The sequence below is a fragment of the Macrotis lagotis genome, chromosome 4 (genome assembly GCF_037893015.1).
Source record: "Macrotis lagotis isolate mMagLag1 chromosome 4, bilby.v1.9.chrom.fasta, whole genome shotgun sequence".
In the NCBI taxonomy this organism is placed as follows: Eukaryota; Metazoa; Chordata; class Mammalia; order Peramelemorphia; family Peramelidae; genus Macrotis; species Macrotis lagotis.
In genome coordinates this window covers 24,629,715-24,656,331 of record NC_133661.1, presented here as the reverse complement: position 1 = coordinate 24,656,331, position 26,617 = coordinate 24,629,715, and the positions used below count along the sequence as shown (strand labels likewise).

General features: G+C 47.0%; 1 protein-coding gene across 2 annotated transcripts in view; it reads right to left on the bottom strand.

Annotated features, from left to right (window-relative positions):
• The window catches only part of REEP3 (receptor accessory protein 3), a 72,969-nt gene extending 56,569 nt beyond the window's left edge, over window positions 1-16,400 (bottom strand). For both annotated transcript variants that reach the window (XM_074232360.1, XM_074232361.1), the window contains exon 1: window positions 16,303-16,400. In XM_074232360.1, coding sequence (XP_074088461.1) covers window positions 16,303-16,334 — 32 coding nt within the window. In that variant the 5' untranslated portion in view covers window positions 16,335-16,400. The remainder of the gene's footprint in view (window positions 1-16,302) is intronic.
• Between the last annotated feature and the right edge of the window lie 10,217 nt (window positions 16,401-26,617).

Below are 26,617 nucleotides of genomic sequence, written 5' to 3'. Positions count from 1 at the left end.
GGGTTCAAATCCAGTCTCAGACACTTAATAATTACCTAACTGTGTGGCCTTGAGCAAGCCACTTATCCCCATTTGCCTTGCAAAAACAAAAATAATAATAATAATAATAATAATAAATAAAAGATACTGGAGTGTTGCCATTTCCTTCTCCAGATAAGAAACTGAGGCAAACAGGGTGCACTCTCTTGCCCAGGGTCACCCTGCTAGCAACTGAGGTCGGGTTTGAACTTAGTTCGTTTTCCTGCCTCCAGGTCTGGTGTTCTCTCCATGGTTCCACTTCACTGACTCAGATGACCCCACCAGGGGCTAAGACCCTGCTTCAAGGAACTTGAATCCTAAGAAGCCCACCAACAGGGGCTGGGACAGCTGCCTCATCAGTGCAGATCAGTGGTCTGATGACATTTCATGAAGGGATTCCTTGGGAGCTTCAAGGGCCCACCCCAGGGCCCCAAAAGCTGTGCCATCTTATCTTCCTGACGCTTCTACTAAGGCCTCTTCTCTACCACCTTTGGGTCTGGTGCTCAAGAAACTCCTAAGAAATATCCCCCTCCTCCAAAACACAGAAGGGTTTGGATCCATCCCCACCATAGCCTCCCAGAGCATTGGGAGTGACCAAGGCTCGATGGCCACCCCACCCATAGGTGAACCTGCCACCGAGGCTTGGGATGCTCTACCCCTCCACCACAAATCTCCTTCTCTGACCCTATTTCTACTCCATGGGGGGCCAGACAGAATAAATCCTGTTACTCAAACACAACTCTCCTCTCTACCCATAATCCAGAAAGTCGGGTCCAGGACACCTGGGGAGTGGGGGAGGGGTAGCAACAGCAGAGCACCCCAGGCCCATCACCATGTCCCTGCCCCTCCCCACAGCACAGGATCCTGGTGTCACACGCATGATGTATGCTGAACCTGGAGCCCTCTCAAGACTTGTTCACTCCTGCTTCTTGGGGGAGCACAGCTTCCCAGTGGGGTCTGAATCCATGAGAGCAGCAGGAGGGCGGCCCTGACCACCAGCCTGGACGACATCCAGGTCCACCAGCCCCACAGCCTTCTCCTCCCTATTAGGCGGTCTTGATGAAGCCTTTCTGGGACCACCAATTCCCATGTGGGGACGACCATTTCATTAACTACCCATTCAATAATCTCAGGAATCACAGTCAAGTTCACAGGGCTATAATTTGCAAACTCTGTTCTCTTTACCTTCCTCCCCAATAAAGGGCATTTGGTAACTTCAGTAAATATAATTTACTGGAATATATATATATATGTATGTATTATAATAAACATAATTACAAATATATATATATATAATATTTAAGTGGTAAATACAAATATAATTTATTGAATTAAATATATGGTACTGAGGAAATAATGATTCCCTCAATGTGGATGCTAGTGGGGGGAGTCCTGGATTGGAGTCAGAAAAGACCTAAATTTAAATTCCGGCTCTCCCAAGTTCTGGGACCCTAGACAAGAACCTAGGCACTCCCTGGCTCCATTTCCCATGGGGTAGATCCAAGTAGGATTGATAATCTATGGAGAGCAATCTGCACACCTTAGAGCACTAGATAAGTCTGAGCTATCACGATGGTCACCCTGCTGATGAACCTTTGGTGGGAGTCATTGGGGCAGGCCCGGGGCTGGCTGGAAGGCTCTGGCAGCTGGCTTTCTATACCAGGTGCTCCAGCTCTTTCTGAGGTAGGTGAGGCCCAGAAAGGCAGCAGCTTGCGTTGCACTCCTGACCACACTGGCGCGGGTGGCAGGTGTGTCTGGACATGCATCTAGAGATGTGCAGGAGACAGAGGAACCATCTGCACAGAGATGCCCATCGTACTCGCAAATACTTTCTCAACCAACTCAGATTAGAACCAGGGCTGCCCCTTGGGTAAAGAGATCTAGTTGGCCTCACACAGTGCAGGTGGGGAGGCCAAGGGGTCCTGCTGGCTATGGTTTCCACATTTGGACTTTGGTATCTCTGCCAGGAACCCAGCAGGTCTTTAATAAGTGTGTGTTAATTCACCAGAGGCTCCGAGGGCTTAAGTGGCTTGCCCCTGGTGATGAAGTTTTTTTGTCAGAGGCAAGATTTGAATTCAGGTCTTCCTACTAGATCAAGTCTAGAGTCAAAGCACTACATTTCGGTGTCTTCACTGAAAAAAAAAAATGAAATTTTTCATTAAATTACTTCTCACTACTGCCTGACTCCCTTTCAGACATAAGATGGGTTAATGTGTTGATATTCTCAGTATTTTTTAAAAGTCAATAGCGAAGAAATATCCCTATCTTGATGATAAAAGCTTATAGAATTTTAAGAATGCTCTAGGAAGGGATAAAAGGTATATGCCTCTATCAAAAGGCAGCCTACTCAGGACAAGCAGGAAGGCCCTGCCGCTTCTCGGCCAGGCTATGCCCAGGGGTTTAGGGGAAAGAATCCTTTCCCTCCCAGAACCAGAGCTGGTGTATGAATTCAGACTAATACACACTTTTTTTCCACTGTCTTTTTCTTGAGGTTTTCTTTTTTTGGTGGTGTGGGGGTTACGTGGTCCTGCTTTTCATGACTACACATTTCTAACCTCTATCAAATAACTTGCTTTCTCAAGTGGGGTGGAGGAAGGGAGAGGTTTGAGATTTCAAAATTTGAAAAGTGAAGGTTTCTGCATGTAACTAGGGGAGATAAAATGGGATAAAATGAACATCAAAAAAATGACAGCCTACTCTTGCAAGCACTGACTGACTCTGAATCTCCAAATCCAGTTCTGGTCTAACTGGACAAGAGCCTCAACTGTTTCTCAAAGGTCGACCACCAACATAAGAAACTTGGCTTTCGGGGCGGCTAGGTGGCACAGTGGATAAAGCACTGGCTCTGGAGTCAGGAGTACCTGAGTTCAAATCCAGCCTCAGACACTTAACAATTACCTAGCTGTGTGGCCTTGGGCAAGCCACTTAATCCCATTGCCTTGCAAAAAAAAAAAAAGAAACTTGGCTTTCTCTCCCTCTGAACACTCTGTGGTCTTAGACACAGATGAGGAGCTTTGGAAAGATAGGGGCAAGAAATGTGAAGAACAGGAGAATGCTTCCCCACTATGGGCTTAAGTTCCCTTGGTTTTCTAGTTAATATTCATGAAGAAGACAATAAGACAAAAGCATTCTTCATAATGTAAATATTTACTTCTAAAAATAGATTGATGTTACAGGAACAAACATTACTGGGATCAATTAGGGCCAGAGTCAGAAATATGTGTCAGTTATGAGTAAAATGACTTTATAGTTAGTTGACAGTGAAATTGGATTAAAATAGATTAAAGATGTTACCACAAAAACCATATTAATTGGGGGCAAAATTAAAAAGGGTACGCTCATCTCTCTGCCCAAAGTACCTGGTCTTTTAGATTCGTTTTTCACACAAATGCCAAAATCCTATCTAGCTAAATAAAACAGGACTGACTATGTCTCTCAGCTCAATGAACTTGAATGGCTCAAAATGAATTCTAAGACCAAATACAAACTTCACTTTACGGCACTTATACCACTCAAGCCTATGGTTCTGGCCAAAGAAGACTTTTCTTATTCTTCTTCACGTGTGATGTTCCATCTACCATCTCTGGTGTTCTGTACATGCTAAACCTCGCCCCCCCCCCATCATGGAACCCTATTTTCCTTCAAAACTGTTCAAATTCCATTTCTTTTGAGGCTTGATTGATCCTCTCGGCTGCTGCCTTCTCCACCAAACTACATGGTATTAATTCTGAGAAACAAAATGACATGATGGATAGAGTCAGTCTTGAGGCCAAGGAGATCTGGTATACATTCCGTCTCTAACACATACTGGCCACCTAAACTGAGGCAAGCCCCACCTGGGATCCCAGGCAACTCATTCTAAGATTATCAGCTGAAGTCATCAGATAGAGGGAGTGTCCTCACCTGGACATCCCCTGGACAACAATCACACCATCTGGTACTGATCTCTGCACCAAAAAAGTCTGCATTCACTTTTGGGTCCCCTCCACCCTGCGCTTTCCTACTTAAGCAGCACCTCTCCACCCTCCCTGCTGGTAATCCAGACTACTGAACCCCCCTGCCCCGTCCTGGGCTCCTCACCAGGAAGCTTCAAAGGAGTCCAGAGTTTTGCCTCTCCCAGGCAACGACTCCTGACATCTTCCTTCACTGGAATGTGAGGCTCTCAAGAGCAAGGACTGTCTGGCCCATTTGTACGTGTGATATGCAGTCATCTACCCACCCACCTACCCACCCACAGGTTGTCTCCTCAAAAGAAGGTAAGCTGCTGCTTCCAGGAAAGGCCTGTTTCATTTCCATCTTTCTGTCCCCAGTGCAGAGGGTGGAATTTAGCATGGAGTAAGCCTGGCTGAAAGAATTAAAATGGTGCAAGAAGTGAAGACTCATAAAAACCCTTTCCCTGTTATCACCCTTTCTGTTTGTCTGAGCCAGGTAAAAGGCTCAAGGATCCAGAATACTCCCTCTGTGTTTGCCATTCAGCACCCTTAGAAGTTAAACTCCTTTTCTCTAGTATACATAAATATTTATTAGCTTATATCTAGCTATCTATATATCATCTCTTTAGCTACATCTATGATTTATAGAGAATATATTTATATATTAGTAACAAAATAAATTAATACTCATTAGTCATTTACTCTGTATAGAGTATTGTACAAGGGATTTCTCCTTAGCAGACAGACTTTTCTACATTTCTTTGCGGTAAGAAGAAATTTAAATATATGTAAAGTATACACACATATGTTAAGTATGTGTTTATGTGGATGTGTGCGTCTCTCCCTCTTTGCTCTGGCTACCTTAGGTGTGACCCTCTGATGGTCAAACTGCACCAGCCCAAGTGCAAGGTCCAGGTGGTTAAATCCCTGGCACTAGGAGTGGGGCTCGCCTCAGCAAAGGCTTCCTCCCCAAGACTGGCTGGACAAGGAAGGGGATCAGGTCTGGGAAGGCCATGGGCTCTGGCTCTGTAGGGGAGGGTCCCCTGTTTAGGGCAGCACAAGCAAAAGGACCTCAGAAGTGTCCCCTTGGGCCTACTGAAGGACATTTAAGCTGAAGTTCCAGCAAGGCTGTCGGCCCCCAGGCACAATCCAGTATGTGGGAAGATAGAGTAGGAAGGAGTCTCTCCCTCTGGAAGCAGCCACTGAGGAGTCCTTTGCTCTATAACATTATACCATTTTTCACCACCACAAACTATCAGATGCATCAATTATATATGAATGAAATAAACACAAAATATTTTTGATTCTCTTTTAAGACCTTTCCCTTCCAAAGCACAATGAGATGCTATGCCAAACAATACTATCATAAACTTTCAAAAAAGGGGTCAGTAATTAGGAAAGAAAATAGTTTATCTGAGTGATTAAAAATAAACTCACATTTCTACCATTTGAAGAAACTTAAAACTTTTACAAAACACAAAGTTTGGCATTGGAAAAAAGTGACCTTTACAATGGCCAGGCCAGGCAAGCCACAGGCTGATGCTCCTCAGTGGACCAGTGGGGGACGTTCACTGTCTGCCAAACCAGAGACGCTGAGGGAGCCCAAAGGGTCAAGGCAGTCCTCTGGTCAGGGGAGGGCTCAAGAAGGGTTCCCACATTTTGTATACACACTGGATGTAATGTAAGAGAACCTCTGTTCCCAATGATGATTTGAGTTGAAGTGACACATTCAACTGTCCTCATGGGAGAGGCTCACGATGTCAAATTTAAGATGTTCCCAAACTCCGTGTTAATAAATCTCAACTTCTCTGAAGCTGGAAATCTCCTTTAAACTAGCCAGTGGGAAAGCACAGCATTCCTCCACAAGGGTGATCTGGCAGATGGAACCCTCCCAGCCTCTTTCTGTGGTGGGCAGTTCCCCCACCCCTTGACAGTAGCTGGCCTCAGACATCCTTTTTCTTCCGAGGCTAAGGGTTTCTGGTGTCTTCAAAGCAGGAAGGGGTTCAAGTTAACTTCCTAGTTTCAAGCACACCATTGCCCCCCCTTCTCTCTGACAAACACCAGACCTCCCCTGAACCTCTTCCAAACCCTTTCTTCTCTTTTTATAAAAAGGTTACTCCGCTCCTCCATGTCACTGTCCCAGTGACCTCTGAAGGAAGGGATTCCTTCCATGAGGTCCTTCGGCTTCTTTCAAGGATGGAGGCCAGGGGCCCCTCAGTTACAGATAGCAGTCACTAGGGCAAGGTCCAAACTCCAAGTGACCCGAGGCGCCTCCAGGACAACTTTTCCCCTGTTCTTCTGACAGGCTGGAGTTAGTGCTTTTTTTGGGGTGGGGGGTCGTTTCAGCTCAACTCTCTTGCTGTGCTGGATTTGAACTCCAAGGTTTTCATTCTTTTCACTTTTTTTTAATAGTTTAATCCCATGGAGCCATACCAACTGCTTCTTCCTTCTCTTATCCTTTCTCCTTCTACATTTTAAGTCCTTTATATGATCCTATTATTACATCTTGTCCTTAGGACCTTTAGCATCTCTTCAAATTTTCCCAAATGCCTCCTTCACTCCCAAATTTAAACTTATTCACAATTTCAAATACTTCCAAATTATTTTAACTCCTCCTTTTATAGAATCAGAAAACAAACTAGCTGCAGCTTTCTAATTCTCAAAAACACTACAAAGAAATCGGATGTGAAATTCTCAGTAACAGAAATGACATCAGTCACTCATTCACATGTCAAAACAAAGGGGGTTGAAAGCTGCTGCAGATGGACCATGGGCTGGGCCCAAAGGCTGCTCTGCCCACAGCAGTGCTCTCTGGGGGCAAAGCATGGACCTCCACTACCTCAGGAAAATCAAAAAACACGCTAGAAAACTGGAAGGTAGCATGGCAGGTATAAGCAGACTGCCAAAGGAAACCACCAAGGCTTATCAGGAAACAACAAAGGGAGTAGAATGCTCAGAGGAGTCAGGAAGACTTGAGTTCATAACCTGCTCCAGAGAGATGAGAGGAAAACAGGAATTGGTATCCACACAGCACGGCTGCGAAATCTCTGGTTTCATTCAGCTATTTGTGCTCAGGTGTGGAGGAGGCAGGTGGGAGCAAAGCTGGCCTAGGGCTGGTTGAGCCAGAAGATAAAGGATTCAGAATGGCATGGAAAGGAAAGGCCAATTTTCAGGTCATGATTGGAGAGAGAGGAGTGAATGCAGAGCAGAACAAGCAGCCTAAGAAGACAGGGAGGTGGAGGGGATGAAGAAGGTGAAAAGCAGGTTTTTCGAGAGTGGGGAGCTTAATAGAGGTGGAATGATAGGTGATGATCAGATAGGAAAATGGCAGGTTTCTGATTAGAGAAGTGAAATGCCTGTGGCATGGTGTAATCTGGTGGGTGTTTGCCCTAAAAGTGGGTTTAGGGAGAACAAGAGGCTGGTGAGCCAGTGGGCCAACTCATGGAGAATGTACTGGAGAGCTGGTATATTATCATTCCCCTAATTTCGACAGGATGGGAAATTTTAATTGGCCAACTTTCTAACAAGATGCAAAGGGAGTCTGAGTGGCATTGTGGAACAAGGCATGTTACCTCTTGCAGGGAAGGTCTGGCCAGTGCCAGAGAATGCCAGGAGCTTCCAGAGGGCACCAGTTCTCATTGAGGGCAGAGGGATCAGATCTATCTGGCCTGGGAAATAAGGGTCAGCTCCCCAAGCAATTAATTGAGGAAGCCAGCCAGGAATCTTCATTCTGAGGTGGCTCTCATGAGGAACTCTACCAAATGCTTGAATGAGGCCCAGGCATTGCAGCTACAGTATGACTTTACTCCATGACTTTTGTAATTCATACCAGATGACCAATCAAGTTTATGTGGGAAGTCTTGTTCTTTTCAGACAAGCAAAGGGCCTGATAGCTTCCAGATTCCAGGCATTTATAAATTTTTAAACATATTCAGTCCATTAAGTTTCTATGGGAGATCAGAATTGTTATTTATATATTTCTAATAGAGCTATCAATTTTCTATAAAAAAAAATATCATTTACATAGTGCTTTAAGGTTTGTTCAAGTGTTCACATATTATCTCATTTGATCCAAATACTCTGAAAACCTTATTTTAACATGTTACTAAAAATTAAATACTATAAAAGTCTCTCATTTCCAAGGATAAAATAGACCATCCAAATCTGAGCCCTTAAATCCATAATGTTCCCTTAAGTCCAAAGCCCGTTGATTGCAGAGGGTTGTTATATTTGATTAAACCAAAGCACTATTATGAAAATTGTGCTTCTTTGTAAAGTAAGAATTTTAAATTTAGTATTTCAACAATTGATTACTATCAGTGAGATTACTAAATTAAATTGAAGATACCAATATTCTAATTTGTAAAATTACAGAATTGGTTTTCTTTTTCAAAATTCTAATAGGAGAAAAGGAATGAAACTCATTTAAAACTAAAAATTAACCAAATGGAAAAGGAAACATAAAAGCTATTGAAGAAAATTAAACCCTACAAATCAGAATTGGACAAATGGAAACTAATGACTCTATGAGACACCAGGATTCCAATCAAATAAAATCAAAAGGCTAAAAAAAATACAAGAAAATGTAAAGTACCTTTTAGGGAAAACAAAAGACCTGAAAATAGATCAGGGGAGATAATTAAGAATTGTTGGTCTACCTGTAAGTCTCAATCAAAAAAAGCGTAGAAAAAAATCTAATAGGAAACATCCCATCTAAAATATACAAAAACCAAGCAAAAAAAAAAAAAGGTAGGGAAGAGGATTTAATTAGAAACACTTGTTAGACTTTTGGGACTTTTTAGGGATACACCAAGGTCAATAAAACATTAAGATTCTAAAATCTGATAGTCCTATGGAGATAATACTAGAGAGTCCCCAGAGGATACTAGCCTCACTGCCCTTTTTAGGCCACCACTGCTTGTGATTTTCACTTTAAGAATAAAAAAGAAAAAAGAAAAAAAGGTCACATGAGAACACTTAGAAAATTTTTGTTCAAACTCCAGCTGGAAATATTGCTTGAATTTATAAACTGAGTGTCATGGTTTTGTGGGAGAGATCTGGATTACAAACTTTTAAATTCAAATTTGACCAATCACCTCCTACCCTCTCTGGTTTTCAGGTGACATGCACATAACGATGATGAAATGGGATACTGCGACTCTCTGAACACCCCTTACTCTGCCTAGCTTCGGGATGACTGCACCCCTCCAGATTCTCCCACCCCAAGCCCTATCCAAGGTGGCCAGCAGATCATCCACAAAGGATCTGCCAGGGTTCTGGGGACAGAGCTGAGTCCAAGTCAGCCTCAGTTATCTCCTCTGCAAAATGGGGATCCCAGTAGCACCTGTTTGCAGAGCTTCGAGGGTCCATCATGTGTGAGAGCAGCTGCAAGCCTAGTCCCAGGACCGGTGGGTGCTATAGCACTGTGTGCCCTCCCCATCCTAATGGCTTCCCTTTCCAGTAAGATGAAAGCGCAGCATGCTACTTTGTACAATAATGTACAAGTCATTATTGAAGACATCCTGTGGGGTCTAGTTGCAATTTCAATCAGAATATGAGAAACTCGGACCTGGAAAGGACCCCAAGGCTGCGTTGCTTCTAGCAAGGCTACAAGCTCCTGTCTTTACATTCTGTATGACCCAAGCCAGCCTCACTGCTTTAGTCAGTCAGTCGATCAACAATCAGGTCCTGGGCACAGGGTGTGCAAAAAAAGGCACAAGGCAGTCCCTGCCCTCCAGGAGCTTACCATCTGGGGGGGGGGTACAATGTGCAAACAATTTTTATACAAACATGTTCTAGATAGGATAAACAGGAGATAATTACCAGAGGGAAGGCACTAGAATTAAGGGGGTTGGGGAAGGCTTCCTGGTGAAGGTGAGATCTGAAGACAGACAGGGAGGCAGCAGTTGGAGCAGGGGCGGGGGGAGCCGTCTGGGCCTGGAGCCAGGGGATGGAGTTCTGTTGGAGAAACAGTCACTAGGGCTGGTGTTCGGGAATCTTGCAGGAAGTGAGGGGTAAAAAGATGGGAAAGATTGGGACTGGGGAGGAGAGGAGCCTTCAGGCTCTTGTCCAGACCTACTATCCTACTGGATGAACGAACTCCATAGTTCCTAAGAGGAACTGGGCTTCCTGGCTCTGCTCAGTCCCCAAAGGAGAGAGCCTCCCCTGACTCTTTGCCCCAGTTACAAAACGTCATAGTTCTGGCTCTCCTTCTGACTTAGAAGCAAACACTCCTATCACATCACATCACACTTCTCAGGCCCCCAAAAGCTTAAATGATCAAGGTTCCTATCTACTTTAACCAATTTTCTTGATTATTTAAAATATTCTCATTTATTGTTCAAGTGACAGCCTTCCTTTATAATGTCTCAAAATTGTGTTTCAAGCTTCCGCTAGATATTTTTAGATATGGCATTAGTACTAAATTAAACAAATCATTGATAAGGTATCTGAAAAGAACTGTTTACAGAATGATAGGAAAGTCACTGCATCTCAGAAGTTTGAAGCTATCAGTATCCAAGACGAAAGGAGCACCATATTGTATATTCTCATACAAAATGAATACAAAATCCCAAAATAAATTGGGATTTAACTATTGAAAGTAAAAAGCCAAAGTTTTGGTAATTAGAGTAAGGCAAGATGCACCCAACATCAATGAGATTTAAAAAAAAAACCTTCGGGTTGTTTTTTTTTTTTTATTACGCTATGGTCTCTACGAGAATAGTCACCTCTATAAAATGAAAGTTCAGGCAAGGGCTGTAATGAAGTTCCACCAGGGTCACAGAGGCCAAGGGTCCTGCCCAGATAATGAAATGAGGTACCAGGCAGAAGGTGCCCCTTGGTCAGGAACCTCCAGGGTGCTGGCTGACTTTAGAAGGTTTTAATGCCAACCAAAAACAGTTTTTCTATCTACTTGTGAGATGGACCATGGGAGCTCAAGGACAGCTCTGAGATCTTGCTGTGAGTCGCCCCCCGAGCTATGTGAGGAGATATTGGAAGTCTGGTCTTCCTGAGAGCCGGGTATGCCCAAATGGCTATCTGCTCTGCCTATATAATCTTGAGGGCAAATATCTTCAAAGGCCCCAGAACTACATCTCTTTCTCTGCTGTTCTACCAGCAATTTCCTTTTATCAACAGTAAACATTGCTACCCAATGGTATCTTCGTATGAGTTCCTCTTCAAGGCTAAATAAGAAGAGATGTTCATATGAACATTAAACAATGGATTTCTGGCTGGTGTGCAGACATTCAACATTCAATCATCAATCAGTGAGCATGTGTGAAGAGTCTATGAGGAGCCAGGCACTGAGGATATACGTACAAAGAATGAAACAATGCCTATTCATAATGGTCCTGCCCCCAATGGGGAAAATGTAGGATGAAAAGCCTTTAGAAGGCAGAGGAATGGATTTACTGCCTGGAGATCAGCAAGGTTAGAGAGGAACCTGTACTAGGTAGCTGAGAACGTATACAATTCTGCTACACACAAGGCTAGCATATACATCCAAAAACATTAAATAATCCCAAAGGAACACACTTTAATTTTCTCATCCAATTCACATTTCATCATCTAAAGTTCTCTTGTCAACACCTCCAATCACTATCTCTTCTGGCATCAATTCCAGCCATTAGGTGGGCATACAGGAACCCTGGCATGAGAGGGTTAAATGGGCCCAAAGAAGTCCCCTGGTACACCTACCAGTCTGGCTTCCAGGCCAGCCCAGACCACTGTCTCAGTCATCAACCAGAGAAGTCAGTCTTTTTTTTAAAATTTAAGGCAATGGGGTTAAGTGACTTACCCAAGGTCACGCAGGTCCTCCCCACACCAGGGCTGGTGTTCTATCCACTGGCCACCTAGCTGCCCCAGAGAGAAACTAATCTTGTGGAGAAGCAGACAACCACCCTTCCAAGTGGCTGGCAGGTCAACCAGCCAAGTGGAGAGACAGGAGGCTGCTCAAACGCCTACCACCTTCCCCCCAAAGACCCTGAAGCCAAAAGCCCTCCTGCTGGTCCTGTCCAGGGATTCAGAAATGGATAGGATTTCATGGGTAGACTCAGCATTAAAGAAGAGGCATCTCCATCTGCTTTGTTCTTCTCCCCTCAGGGGCCCATCAATCTGACTGGCAGCTGAAACCTTCCCAAGGCAATGCCTCTCTTCCCTAGAGTAAATGGGGACAGTCTTCCTCTTCTCCTGGTGTCTCCCAGAAGGGTTAGCAGTTTTCCACACTGTAAGCACAAAAGAAATGCTTTCTTCACTCCTGGATTCCTTCATTCATTTGGACCTCAAACAATGCAGGCTGCACTTGCCTGACAACTCCTCCCCAGACTCAGCTTGAAATCCTTCAGTGACAGGGAGCTCACTACCTTAGAAATGTAGTTCATGGACAGAGGGCTAGAATTGTCAGAGAAGGATTCCTTCTAGTCAGTCAAACACATCAGCTGGTTCAGGTTCTGCGCTTCAGGATGCCGTGGGACAGACCTATTTCCCCTTCTGTATGGAAGTCATCAAAAAGGCTGGAGAACAGTCATCATGTCAACTAGCCCTTAATCTCATCTTGTCCAAATATGTGCAGTCTCTTCAATGCATAAGTCATCTCTTCTGGCACCACACATACTTTCATCTAAAGGTCCCAGTTAATGATTATGTTAATGGAAATTATGAGATGTGCAGAGTCAATTAAATGTCCCACAGATGCAGCAAACCCTATTTGCAAGTGATTTGTTTGGTGGGAGAGGGGGGGAACAGGATCATGCACACTTCTCTCTGTGCACTCTCTCCTCCAATAGGATACAAGTATCTGGAAAAGTCATCTTCCACTCATTCTCTTGGTGTCTCTGAGCCTGGCACCACATCTGGCAAACGCTTTCCCATCGATGACCACGCAGGGGTCCCTCCAGATACCACCACCAAGCTCAAAAGAGGCCAGGTGGGGTCTGCTGGCAGCTCATCCAGAGCAGGGCTTTACACTGCTCTGCTGATTCTTTCCCCTTCTTTCCCAAGGCTACTTCTATTATTGTAACCAGGCCACACTTTAAAAAAAAAAAAAAAAGGAGCAAACAGGTAAGAAAGCCCTCTGGGCTCCTTTGCCTTGACAGTGCCAACTGTCATCTTTCTGTCTCTCGACTTGGGACACAGAATGTGCCCCCTTCAGTACAAGCCCCATGGATGTTCTTCTATGTAGCCTCCTCGGATAACACCAGAATTACACATTCCACAGGCTTCAAGGACTGCTCCATGTATTTGATGAGCATTCATTAGACTCCTACCATGTTCTAGGCACCTGGGTACAAAACTCCAAATAAGCAATCACTATTCTCAGGGAGCTTCCATTCTCTCCATTACTTTCTCCATGAGGACTTACAGAACTACTTTATGAATCAAATGTCCTTCTGAATGAATCAGGAAGTCAACTGATCATGGATCAGATTGCTCTGAAAGACATGGAAGCTCATTAGAAACAGCATGTTATTCTGAGGGTGGCAGATACCTACTGTGACTTTTTTTTAAGAGGGCAAAGGCCTTGATGCAGCGGCTAGCCTTGGTTTGGGAATGGTCCTACATAAACTTAAACAGACTAAACTTTCACCAAAGTACAATTAGAGACAGGATAGTGTACTGAGTTAGATTCTAGATACAGTTGGGTTTAGGAACTTGTAGAGACCATCAAGGAAGAGAGATAGTAAACTGTTCGATCAAATTGTCTACAAGGGGACATTGAAGTCCCGAATGATACCTTCATACATCTCTCAGGATTATGGAGTACTAGACAGGAAACTGGTGTCTGACAAGGGGATTTGAGGATTCTGGTTTAGGAAACAGGAATGAAGAGTTTTTGGAAAGCGGCTTTGTAAGTCTAATAAGGACAGGGAAAAACATATTTTGTCTTGAAAGTTTGATCTTAGGGAATTTTTTTAACAGAAACTTTAGAGATGTCTTCTGATGTTATATGCTGTCCACACCTCACCCCTCTTATTTGTAACAAGGAAGAATTGTTACACTGCACATGAGAAGAATAGTGTCTGTGCTCAGAGTTGGTCATTCTAACCACTCATACTTAAATTGGCATCTCTTCACTTATGTGTGTGGGTTTTTTTTGTTTGTTATAAGGCTTTTGAAACCTGGATTACTTTCTGCCTATTTATATCCTTGACCCATTTATCAATGAGAAATGACTCATCTTATAAAATGTATTCAAATCTTTCTGTATCTACTAGGTCTTAATCCCAAAAGAGATTAAAAAAAAAGAACCCACTTGTACAAAAATATTTCAAGCAGCTCTTTTCTGGTGGCAGGGAAATGGAAATTGAGGTGATACTCCATCAACTGGGAAATGGCTGAACAAATTGTCCTATGTATTGTGATGGAATACTACTCGGCGGTGGGAAATAATGAGTAGAATTTTCTCAGAAAAACCTGGAAAGACTTCATGAGCTGATGCAAAGTGAAATGTAGTGTGAACAAAGTAATTGCAACATTGTGAGATAATCAGCTGTGAATGATTTAGCCATTCTCAGCAATACAATGATCAAAGACAACTCTGAAGAACTTGTGATGAAAAATGCTATCCATCCTCAGAGGAACAGCTGATAGTGCCTGAATGCTGATGGAAGCTTACTTTTTGAAACTTTAGTTTGTGCTTTAAAATGTATTAAAAATTCTATCTCCTTTCACAGTAGCACTATTCTTAAAATGTTTTGCTTGCTCTACATATATAACCTATGTCAAATGCTAGCCTTCTCAATGAGGGAGGGGGGTTAGGGAAGAAGGGAGAGAAATTTGGAACTCAAAAGTTTTGAAAACTCTTTACAAGTAACCGGGGCAAAAAGAAAACAAATGTCTTGAAAAGTGAAAAAAAAAAACCCTTTGTGTGTTAGAAATCATACATTTAATAAAGAAACTTGCTTCAAAGATCTCTCCCCCAGCTATTTCTCCTCTAATTTTAAAGGCAAACACCTTTTTAAAAAGTCAGTAATTGCAAGTGTTGAGGTTCTCTTCCGTGATTATCTGCATTCCCTGTGGTCAGGCAGGAGTGAGTGAAGTCAGAGGCCTGCTACATCAGGTTCAAGTGTGAGACAAAAGAAGGCGCTCTTAAGTCAAGGCAGAGTTAAACAAAAGGAAGTTTACTTCTTCATAACAAAGCCAAGATAAGCCACAGGCCCCAGCCTTTGGGGGGCCCTGGGCGTGGCAGGGCCAGGGTGGGTGGCCGTTTGCCCAGTCAGTTAGGAAGGAGCGGGATCCCCGGGCCTTCTGAGGCTCTAGGGTGATGCTGTGTCGGGGAGCCCAGGGCCCCCAAGCTGCAGAGGGCGCCTCTGCCAGCCCTTAGACAAACGGATGCCCCCTTTCTCTGAGGGGGGACTTGAAGGGAGAGAAGAGCAGACGCGCCTGGGCTGCCAGTCCCGGGCGGGCAGCCGCGGTCCGTGCCCCAGTTCTGGAAGTCAGTCCAGTCCTCGCTTCGGTCCTCGGGGCTGCTCGAGCACCTCCCCCGGCACGGAGCTGCTTCGGGGCTTCATTGAGAGCTGAGCCGGCCCCCGGGGCCACGGGGCCGGGCCGGCCGTGGGGTCTTCCCTCCGCCCCCCCATCCCCTGGATACACTATGGAACGCAGAGCCCAGAGAGAGAATGAGGGTGCAGGCCCCGGGCCCGGGGGGCACAGGCGGGCCCGCGCGGCACAGGCCGGCCCGGGGGGCCCAGTCCGGGCGGCAAACTTGAGAGCGGCGCCCGGCGGCCCGGGAGTTCGGGGAAAGAGGAATGAATGAGCCGCGCGGCCCCGGGGCCAGGCCGGGCCGGGGCAGAGGGGCCGGGGCCGGGCCGGGCCGGGCCGGGCCAGGGCAGAGGGGCCGGGGCCGGGCCGGGCCGGGCCAGGGCAGAGGGGCCGGGCCGGGCCAGGGCAGAGGGGCCGGGGCCGGGCCGGGCCGGGCCAGGGCAGAGGGGCCGGGCCCCTGGGGCCGGGGCCAGGCCGGGCCGGGCCGGGCCGGGCGGGGCAGAGGGGCCGGGGCCAGGCCGGGCCGCCCCGCCCGCGCCGCTCTCGGGCCCGCCCCCGCCCCGCCGGGCACGTGACCCGGCCGCCCCCGCCCCCCTCCCGCAGGGTCCCGGCTCGCTCCCGCCGCCCCTCCCCCGCCCCTCACACCCCCTCGCTACTCCTGCCGAGTTTGCGCAAGTTGCGGTCGGAGCGGCGCGGCCGCTGCCCCGGCTCCCGCCGCCCGGCTCCCGCCGCCCCGGCTCCCGCCGCCCCGGCCCGCGCCTCCCGCCGCCCCGGCCCCGGCCCGCAGGGCGGAGCCCGGCCCCCGCCGCCCCGCGGGGCAGGACGCCGCCCGCCGCCGCCCCAGGTAAGCCCCCCGGCCCCGCGCACTCACACCACGGCGCGGGAGATCATCCAGGACACCATCTCGGCCCGGCCCGGCCCGGCCCGCCGGCGCCCCGCTCCGCTCCGCCCGGCCGCCCCGAGCCGCCTGCTCCGCGAGCCCGAGGAGCCGAGGCGCCCCCTCCCTCCCTTTTCCTCCTCCCCCCTCCCCGGCCTCCCTCCGGCGCCCCGCCCCCGCCGCCCGGCCCCGCCTCCGCGCCTCGCCGATTGGCCGCCGCCGCCGCGGAAGCCGCCGAGGCGCCGGGTGGCGGGTCCCCGCGCCCGGGCACGCGCCGCGCGCGCACGCCGCCGGGGCAGCCCGGGAAGCCCGGCCCGGGCCCGCGCCGCCACGTCGGGGGCCTCCCTTCCCGGGCCCGGGCCCGCGCCGCCACGTCGGGGGCCTCCCCGGGCTCCCCCCGGGACGGCCGCTCCGCCGCCCTCACTCCCAGGCCGCGGCCCGGGCCGGCGCCGGGACAAGCTCGGACGGGCCCGGGAGCGCGTCCACCCCGCCGGGCCGGACCTCCCTGCACGGGCGCCTGGCCGTCGGGGGAGGAGCCGGCCTGCCGAGGGAAGGGGACAAGTGCCCATGACAACATGGCACAAGGCACAAAGCCAGGACGTGCGCACCTCCAGAGCAGAAGCGTGGCCTGGCAGGAGAGGGGGGACCTGGCACCGTGCCCGGGCCGCCCCGTGCCCGTGGGGTGAAGCCGCGCAGCTGCCTCAGGCGTGCCCGGGGCGCCCAGCGTTCTGGGCAAACACCCCGGGGTGCTGGCCATTTTCTTCTCCAGCTTGTTTTTCAGGAGAAACTGAGGCAAACCCGGCGAAGGGGCGCCCAGGGTCACCCCGGTTAGTGCGTCACACCCCGCACGCTGTGCACTCATGGGGGGCTGTTGTTCAATGAAGAGGGGGGTCTCCTGCCCCTGGAAAAAGGAGAGGGAAGGCATTTCAGGCCTGGGGAATGTCCGGTGCAAAGGTCCACGGAACTGGACGGCTAAGGGCCGAGGAAAGTGAGGCTGGCGAGATCTTAGAGGGCGCCCGGAGGACTGGCAGTAGCCCGGGAGGGCACGGGGGGCTGGGTCCTGGGCCAAAGCTGGTGTGCAAAGGAAGGCTCCATGTGGAAGGAAAACATGTAATGTGAAGGTGACTTGGGGTGCGGAGAGACCAGATGGGAGAGTCCATCATAGCAAGGGGCAAACAGTAATGAACATCCGAACTGGGGTGGGGGCTGTGTGAGTGAGAAAAGGCCAGACTTCCCGCTTGGGACCCTCTTCCATGAGGAGGTGCCTCCCCCTCTAGGAAGGCTCTTCCGAAGTTACCCCCAGAGGCTGGATGCTCTGACGTTGAGAGTATGTATTTATAACAACTGAAATTTCTATAGTGTTTGAGGATTTACGAAGTAGTACCCTTGCCACAGCAAGAAGTAGAGGGATCATTGCTGCCAAAATGAGATTCCATGATTTGCTCCTAGTTACACAACTCAAAGTCCAGGCATCTAAATTGGAAAGGTCACCTAGTCCAGACCATGGGAACTTGAGAATCCTTTCTATGGGATTGCCATCGTTGGTCATCTGTCTTTCTTTGGAAGGCTGCTGGCAAGTGGGTATCTTCCTTCCCTAAGGCCGTGGATTCCATTTGTCAACTTTCTACTGAGTAGGAACTGGTTTTCTTGCCAAAAGCCAAAATCTGCCCCTCAGCATCTTCCACTCCATTGCTCTTGGGCTGCTCTTTAGGACCAGGTGAAATGACTCAACTCTGCTTGCATGGGACATCCTCCCTACTTCTTGAAGGGATGATTGCCCTTTTAAGTCTTCTCTTCTCCAGTTCTTTATTTTTACTTCTTTCCTCATCCTGACTACCTTTTTTTGGATGCCCCTCGTATATCAATATCTATTCTAAAACTGGTCCCCAGAATGGGTTGGCCTGGTCTGGTTATGTTCTGGCAAAGGCTAAGTTCTCAGAACCTGCAATGCTCTCATGTGATAAATGCTTTGTGTAAGATGGCATACCCTGTTTTTCCTGCTCTGCCACCCTGCCTCAGATTGAGCTGGGAGTCTACCAGTGTAAACATTGAACTGACAGAACCCAAAACTCCTGCGCCTGGGAAGACCCAGGTTGCCTTTGTGGTATGATTGCAGAATCCATTTTTGACTGAGATTTGGTCATTCTAGCTTCAAGAGCTTACTTCCCCCTTTGAAACTAGCTTAGGTTCTGAAGATGGAAAGATGAGCAGGGGGAGGAATTGGGACAAAAGGATTGATTGCTGTCATAGTGGTTGGTGCTGCTACCAAAGAAAGGGATGGTAGGAAAGCCTAGAACTTTATTATCTTCCCATGCCCTGGTATTTGAGACTGGAACTGTAGGTTGTAATTGGACCATGTGAGCTCGGCCCAGCCTCCCAAGAGCTGGTCAGTCCTACAGAAGACCACATGATACTGGGCTGATTTTCTTTCTTGTCGTAGGGGTCATCATCAAAAGCCAAGTTTTGGTTGGAGTAGAATAAAAAACTTCTCTAAAGAAAAAGATTTTAAGCAAAAGTTTTTAAAGCATCAAGGAGTGAAAAGATGCTGACCCAGTTTGCAGGTAATTTATGTATATTGATGTAAGTCACATGAGGAGCAGCCATCATCAGCTTCTGGCCTGGCATATTGGATAAATCCATGTTTTCCTTGTATTACGTTGTTTTCATCTAAAGTCTATATGGAGAGGTCCTGTGATGTGGCTAGTGGGGAGACCTGGGAGCCAGAGAATGAATTATCTCAACACAGAGTAGCTCTGACTACTACCAAGAAACTGAATACTTGCTGATTTCTTCCTTTGGAAATGGAATTGCAGTGTGGTCTGGGAAAAAAAATGATATTGCAAGTGATAAAATCCAGGAAAATTGTATACAAGGTTTTTAATAATGTAGATTATAAAGAGTAGAATAAATGGGGGAAAGGTCTTAAAAATTATTGTAATTGTGACAGCATTTATTAAAGATTCCTATTTCTTCCTTAAATAGTTTGTTGGGATTTTAGATACCGAAGATAGTCTTTAGAGTTTCAGAAGCAAAGCTGTTTGGAATTTAACAATTCCAGAAAGATTTAACATTGCAGTCCAGATAGTCCATTCAGGGAGAGCTGTACTATTTGGCTTAGCCAAGGACTATGCCTTAGGGTCCTCATGTTTGGGGGTGGGGTGGGTAGAAAAGTTTGCTTTATCCAGCAGAATGCCCAGGCTCTCCAGTAGCAAGAGGAGCATTTGGACATTCATCTTTAATGGTTTAGACTCTGTTGACCTTTCCAAATTTTTTAGGCTTTGGGTTATGAAACCCTGAATTCAGATCCTGCCTCTGACACTTGATTAGTTAAATTACCCTGAGTGATTACCCTCACCTCTCTCCATTTCAATTTTCTCTTGTGTAAAATGGGAATAATAAAAGCTCCTTTCTCACACAATCATTAGAAGAGTCAAATGATAGTTTTAAAATACAGTGGTGCCTGGATATCCTTTGTGGGTTATCCCTCTCTTTTGCCCTTTGGCCAGTGGCCACCCTTATCTTCTAACTCTGGGTGACCTGGATTATTCTTGTCTTTGGCTCCAACTCTCAAATGCCTTTCTTAGACCTTACATTCGTGTCCCCATTGGAGACCTTGGTGTTCTCTGATTCTAGCTGGGCAGCATTCTGGGGGCTGCTACCAGACAGAAAACTCTAAAGGACAAGACCATCAGGAGGTACTGTGCTTGGGAAACTGCATGAGCCTTTTTTTTAATCTCATGCCATTCTCTGGCATAAAATCCCTTTGTAAAGTCAGTTTTCCCCAATGCACATATGTAGTGACCATTCTAAATGACCATGTGGCCATTGGAGGCCTAGCTCATCCATGATGCTCCAAAGAAGAGGTCTCATTTTTGTTTTATCCTTCATAGTTAAGGAATTGCCATCAGTCTCACAGATAGACATTAAAAATCTGCTCATCCAAGGTGCTGGGAAAACAAAATGAGGTGAACCAGGCGCAGACTTCAGAGGCCTTCAGATCATTTAGGGGAAGGGGATTGGCAGCTGGGGTGACCAGGAAAGGCCTTAGGAGAAGGGGCTTTGAAGAGGCAGAAGTGAAGTTGGGGCTCCAGCTCTTGGGGAGAGCCTGTGCCAAAGGACATAGAAAGGAGGTGGCATGGTGTGGGTCAGACGGCAGTGACTAAGAAGTCTTATACTGAGCCCAGGGACCCTGCCGTGGCCAGGGAGGCAGATTGCTGGATGGAAGAGAGGTTTGTATTAGATCCACGAGATCATAGGGAGCCAGGAGGGCAGAACTGAGACGGACAGAGACTGACACTGCCCAGGGTCACACAGCTAGCATGAGTCTGAGGCAAGATTTGAATTCTGTTCTTTTTGACTCAAGGCCAGCATTTTTAGTGACTGAACCACAGGGACATTAAGAGGATGCTGCAAATGATTGAAAAGTCTAGTTCAGGGACAATGATGTACTGGTGACATTTTAGGGGGCTTTGAGGTTGGTAAGGCACTGGAGCCCAATGACAACCTGGGCAAGGGGCAGTTATTGCTTATCCTCTTTTTCTAGACAGGTTTAGATTAGAGAACTCTGGTATTCCTGACTCCAGATGTTGTCAAGGCTTGGCCGTGAGCTATTGCCAGGGAGGATTTGTGCAGAGGAAGCAAGGAGGAACAGGTGGCCACACTGACCACATGGTGTTGATGGAGTTTGATGTGGCTCTAAGGCCCCTGCCCCAAAGCGCCAGCCTCCCCTCTAACCCTCTTGATTTGCTCAGTTTTCCCTTGTTTGAGGACCGCAGCTCACTTTTCTCTCTCTGTTCATCCTCCACACCTTCTCACAGCACTCCTGAGAGAGAGTCTTGTCCTTTGAGCTTGGTTCATTCTGCTATTGGGGGTTCCTTTTATTAAATAAAATTCTTAGATTCAAATTATGTTTTATTGTTAACCTTTTGTGCCCCAGGGCTCCAGGGGCTGCTGCTTTTCCCTTTGTGGCACAGGTTGGTCATTCTGTGGCCTCCCAACTAGACAGCAAATCCTGTGAAGGCACAATGTTTTCCACTTTGCATTCCCTAATGGTACTGTCATAACACTTTGCAAGTAATAGGAGATCAATAACTTTATCCAAAATATTGCAGATTTTCAGAGTTGTGAGGACCCAGTAGCTGCCCAGTCCAAACCATGACTGAGAACAAAACCCTTCCTCCTAGACTTGGTGGTTGACCTTCATTCTTAAAGAGGATCCAATGACATGCTATGTTGCAGACAAATTACAGTGCGTCCCGTGGGGGCTGAGGAGTCGGAGAGGCTCTGCTGCCTTCGGACGCTAGCAGACCTCTATAAACTTAGGCCTTTCCCCTTTCTTTTGAGGCATTTCCACCAATGGGCATCTCCCCGGGCTCCCTACCACCCTCCTGAGATGGCCCTCTCTCCTCTGGAATCCTAGCCTTGTTGAAGGGGCTGCTGTGGTGGCGGTTTTGTTTTTCTTTCCTCCTAAGCACTAAACGTTGGGTTGCTCTTCGTACTTGGACTTCTCCCTCCCCAGCATGGCAGCTCATTATCCTGCCCCCCCATTCTACTCAATCAGAACCGAACCTGCCTAATTCCTTCAGCCAGCCCTCACCTGCGCTGACCTGCTAGCCCTCTTGGCTACCTCTTCCTGGATGCTAGTGGTCTTATTCGCATTCTTCCAGGAAATGTGAGATGCAGAAGACAGTGAGCAAAGTACTCCCGAGCACCTTGGCGTGACTCAGCTCTCCTTGGCTTTCTTTCCTGCTCACTCACCAGCAGGTGACTGACCCCCTCACTATTTTCAGATGACCTCTTGTCCAACCTGCCCTCCTGAGCCCGTCCTGGGCTTCTGATCCCTCTTCCACGGGTCTTCTCAGACACAGCTGAGTGCGCTCGCCTAGGATCCTTAGCTGGTGGTCCATGAACTTGTTACCAGAAAGAAGAAATGTTGATAACTGTTTCAGTATAATTGCTTTCCTTTATCGTCCTTTGTCTTTTCTATTGAACACTGAAAAAAGATGATTCTGAGGAGTCTGGAGGCTTCCCCGGGTGGGGGGGGGAGCTCTGCTCAAGGGGCCTCTGGCATATACCAGCCTATGGACATCTTTTCTGAATACCAGGCATCAGAGCTATTGATTTCTTTATTCTAATTATTACGTGGAGTTAATTTTCAGTATTCCTCCCATCCTTCCCTTCCCCTACACTAGGATAGCAAATCCTCTGAGCTAGGTTATACCGGTACAGTCTTCAGACTATTGATTGTTGTTGCATTGTGTCTGACTCTGTTTGGCCCATAGCACACCAACACTAACCAGGGGTTTTCTTGGCAAAGATCCTGGAGGGGTGTGCCCTTTTCTTTCTGCAGCGGATTAAGGCAAACAGGCCAAGTGACTTGCCTGGTCACACAAGGAAGTGTCTGAGGCTGGATTTGATCTTAGCCCCAGCCCTGGGGCTCTCTTTACTGAGTCACCCAGCTGCCTCAAAAGCTATCAATGGCCACAGTGCGGACCCAGTGACGTTGCAGTGTCCAGTCGGTCGATGTCCAAGCGTTGGTGAACACTTTGATTTGTTCCAGGCAGTGTTTTACTGGCTAGGGAGACCTGGAGGAGCAGAGACCTTCCTAGTTCCCAAAGATTTGTAATGGGGGAGAGAAGGGGCAGGTGAGGCCTCCTGGCCTTCACGCCACTGCCAGTTAACCTAAGGTGGGTCTCTGTGAAATGTGACCTAATAGTGCTTTGAACAGGAGCCCAAAAGCACAGGTGGGAGGAAGGTTGGCAGGGGGGCACCGCAGCCTCCTGCTGACTCTCTCTCTCCCAGGGCTCCAGGGGCTGCTGCTTTTTCCTTTGCAACCCCTGGGGGTGGGTTGGTCCTTCTGTGGCCTCCCAACTCAGATTCTACAGTTCTCCCATTCTCATCTTTCAGGCTTCCTTAACAGTAATAATTATGAGATATGGATATTAATTGTTTAGAAATTTTCATTTGTAAATGAGAATCCTGAGTTTCCAGGGAAAATTTATTCCTAAGCACTAAGATCAGGGAAGCCCTCACATTGGAAGTAGACACTAATCTAAAGTTCTGGATAGTAAATGTTTATGTTGTTCCATGGTCAGAAACCTTCATTTATTCTTTGTTTCCTCCACAAAATGTAAGCTCTCTCTGATCCAGCAGAAGCTCCAGCATCCTGGATTGATAACTGTAGGGAAGCCAGAGTCATTGACTTCCATCCTCCCAACTTGGGCCCCTGCTGCCTCCCAGGGAGCACTGGCCCTGTGGCTGCACTGGGGTCCTCTATGGAGCCGGCCCACCCTTTCCACCTTAGACCATCCTCTACGCCAGTCTGGGCTCCTTATCTTCCCTCCTCCTTGACTCCTCCCTGCCTCCACAAAGCCTCCTTGGGTCTTCCTCTCCCCTCACCTTGTAATGTGTGTGCAGACATATCGATAGACATGTAAAATGATGAATGCCTGTGATCACTCCGCTAGGGCTGGGCCCTTGCTCTGCGGGTTCTGGATCCCTCCCTCCTTCAGCACAGGACCTAGAACGTTTGTTGGACAAGTGGAGGTGCGTCTTCTCCGACCTTCGGCCCTGAGGAGTCTCAGAGGGTGTGTGGGGTGTTTTGTTACTCTGCCTTCTCTTAGCCAGAAGAGGGTGGACGCTCAGGCTCCAAGATAGACAGCTTCCCTTGACCTGCTGCTGGGGGCCAGCTTCAGACTCAGTCATGTCTTGAGGGTCTCTGGGCACTGTTCACTTGTCGGGCCTGCAGCCTCTTGGCCCCCAGTCATCTCTTTCATGCTGGTACCCTGAGAACTTGTATGGCTTCCAGTCCCTTGGCATTCTCCTGGCTAGAGAATTGCAGTAACTGGCACTGGGGAGGACTGGGGCAAGGGCGTGACGAGGAGGGAGGGGGGACAGTGTACAAAAGATACCAGTTTTGGGGGGTCCAATGAGCCCGGGGGCTGCACCAATGATGGAGGCAAGCCAAAGGACCAGCTTCCCTGCCAGTCTTTTGGGAAGATTCCGGAGAAATCGGGAATGAGACTAGGGAGAGGGAATTGTCTGTGGAAGCTGCCTCATATCGGACCAGAGCAGCAGGACCGGAGACTTAGAGCTGGAAGAGATCATCAGTCCCCTGACCCCCACTTTAGATCTAGGGTTGCTCAGTGAGATTCTTAGGGATTGGGCGACTCCAAACAGTGACATTTTGACCTTGCTGGGTCAAGGTCAGTGGTGTCATCGAAGTACAGGGGTCATAAAATACAGTCAGCTTGTCCCAGGGCCACCCTGTCTTTGAAGGCTTGTCAGGATGGAGGGCGATGACATGGGGGCTGGGCTCGGCTCAGCTCCGCTCCCAAGTGGGAAGCGCCTACTATGTATGTGGTCAGCTCCTGTTCTCTCAGTGTCTACATTCTGGGCTGGAGATGCCATACCCTCAGAAAGCATTGCAAGATAGATAAAAATTAAATGTAAGGTAATTATTTTGGAGAAAGGCCCTCAGAAGCAGGAATAGGAGATGATTGACAGGCTTCCACAGTGTATCCCATAGGATAGTAGCCCCAAGTGCAGAAATGACTCACAAATACAGTGTTTTTAAATGGTGAAGGAAATAGTTTTCAGTCTTTTTGTATATTAGGATCCAACTTGTTTTAAAGCTAAGACAATCATAAATCTAAGACCAATTAATTGAAAAATATATTTTATTAAAAATGTTGCCTGCGTATCAACCCCATGAACACAAAAAGTTAAACTATAAATCTCAATTTATCACAAATAAAGATTAAAGGGAGGCTAATGTTGTTTCTCTAGAATAAAAATTTTGGTAGAAAATACTTTATGAACCAGTAGTGACCATCCCCCTCCTCACAATGAGTTAAAATGGAAGAAGGGCACCTAATATTAAAGTATTTCAATTATACATTATTGGGAAATGTAAGCTTTTGTCGATTCCTTTTCTTTGGTATGTTTTCTTAAGTAATTTCCAGTGTTCTGAGAAGTCATGTATTGTTGTGGGGTTAGAACCACGGAACCAGAAAGACTTGGGTTCAAGTCCTGCTATCTTCATCCTGTGATCCTGGATTTTACTAAAGTGTCTTAGATGAGATGTTGAACACACCTTGTCCTACTGATCAAATTTTCACCTTAGATCCCCAGATTCTTGTATATATTCAATCTGTTAACAAACATTTAGATGCAGTTCTCCACCGATAACTTTCTGCCTGGTGAAAATAGACGTTCCTATATTAAAATATATTGAAGGCAGAAATAACAGAATTTCTCTCTCATTTAATTTCTAACCGGATCATATATGTTTGTCTTTTTTTTTCCCCTCTTTCATGAAGCAAGATATATGGCAGATCCTTTGTAGATTGTAGACACACACACACACACACACACACACACACACACACACACACACACATTCCCTTTCCCAGAACAAGCTTCTGGAGTTTAAATTCAGTGACTCTAATGCTCTGATGAGAATGCATTCAGTGCTTTTGTAGATTGTGTATTATATACCTTGCTTTATACAATCAATTCGTTTTAAAAGACAGAACTATTATTTATACAAAAGGTTACCCTTTATGGAGAAATTGATTTACTTTTTTTCCCTCTGTTACTATGGAAACACTATTAGACTGTCCCTAGTGGAAACGGAAATTTACATTTAAATAGAGACATTTTTAAAGGTAAAGACAGAGTAGGAAATTGTAATTTTTCTTAGAAAAATCTTAGGTTATTTTATAGACTGTTTTTAATACTTAGTATGGGCATGGGAGACAATAGGATGCTTAATAATAAGTGACCTCTAATTTTACTCAATAATAGGAATGTGAAGATACAGACATTCCCTATTTCGCTTATAGCAGAGTAGAAACTAATCTTAGAATTGCTACTATTGATAATAAGAGTCTCGTTAACTTTAATGGAAGTTTTTCCAAAGCATTTGTATTGTATAGGAGGAATGCATTAAACCTTTTAAACTATCCTGTTCAACATAACTCTTATTGGAGTTTATAGGATTTGTAGGTAGTTTCTTTCTGAAAGGATCATTAGTTATATGCCGTCTTGAACATCTTTGATTCTTCCCTTAGTTATTTTATTTTACATTCCTATATTTCAGGTTTGTTTTCTACTTCTGCCATGTTATATATGCTGGATGGAGGTATGGCAGTGGGAGCATAGGGGATAGTAAGACTTTGAAGAGTTTGGACCCTCCAAACAGGGTGTATGTGAACCATGGTGAAGTTGAGGGCCAGGGTGGAATGAGGGATGAAGGAGAGAAAGGAGTCTGGAAAATGAGGCTGAGTTTTTGAAGAAAACACTGACA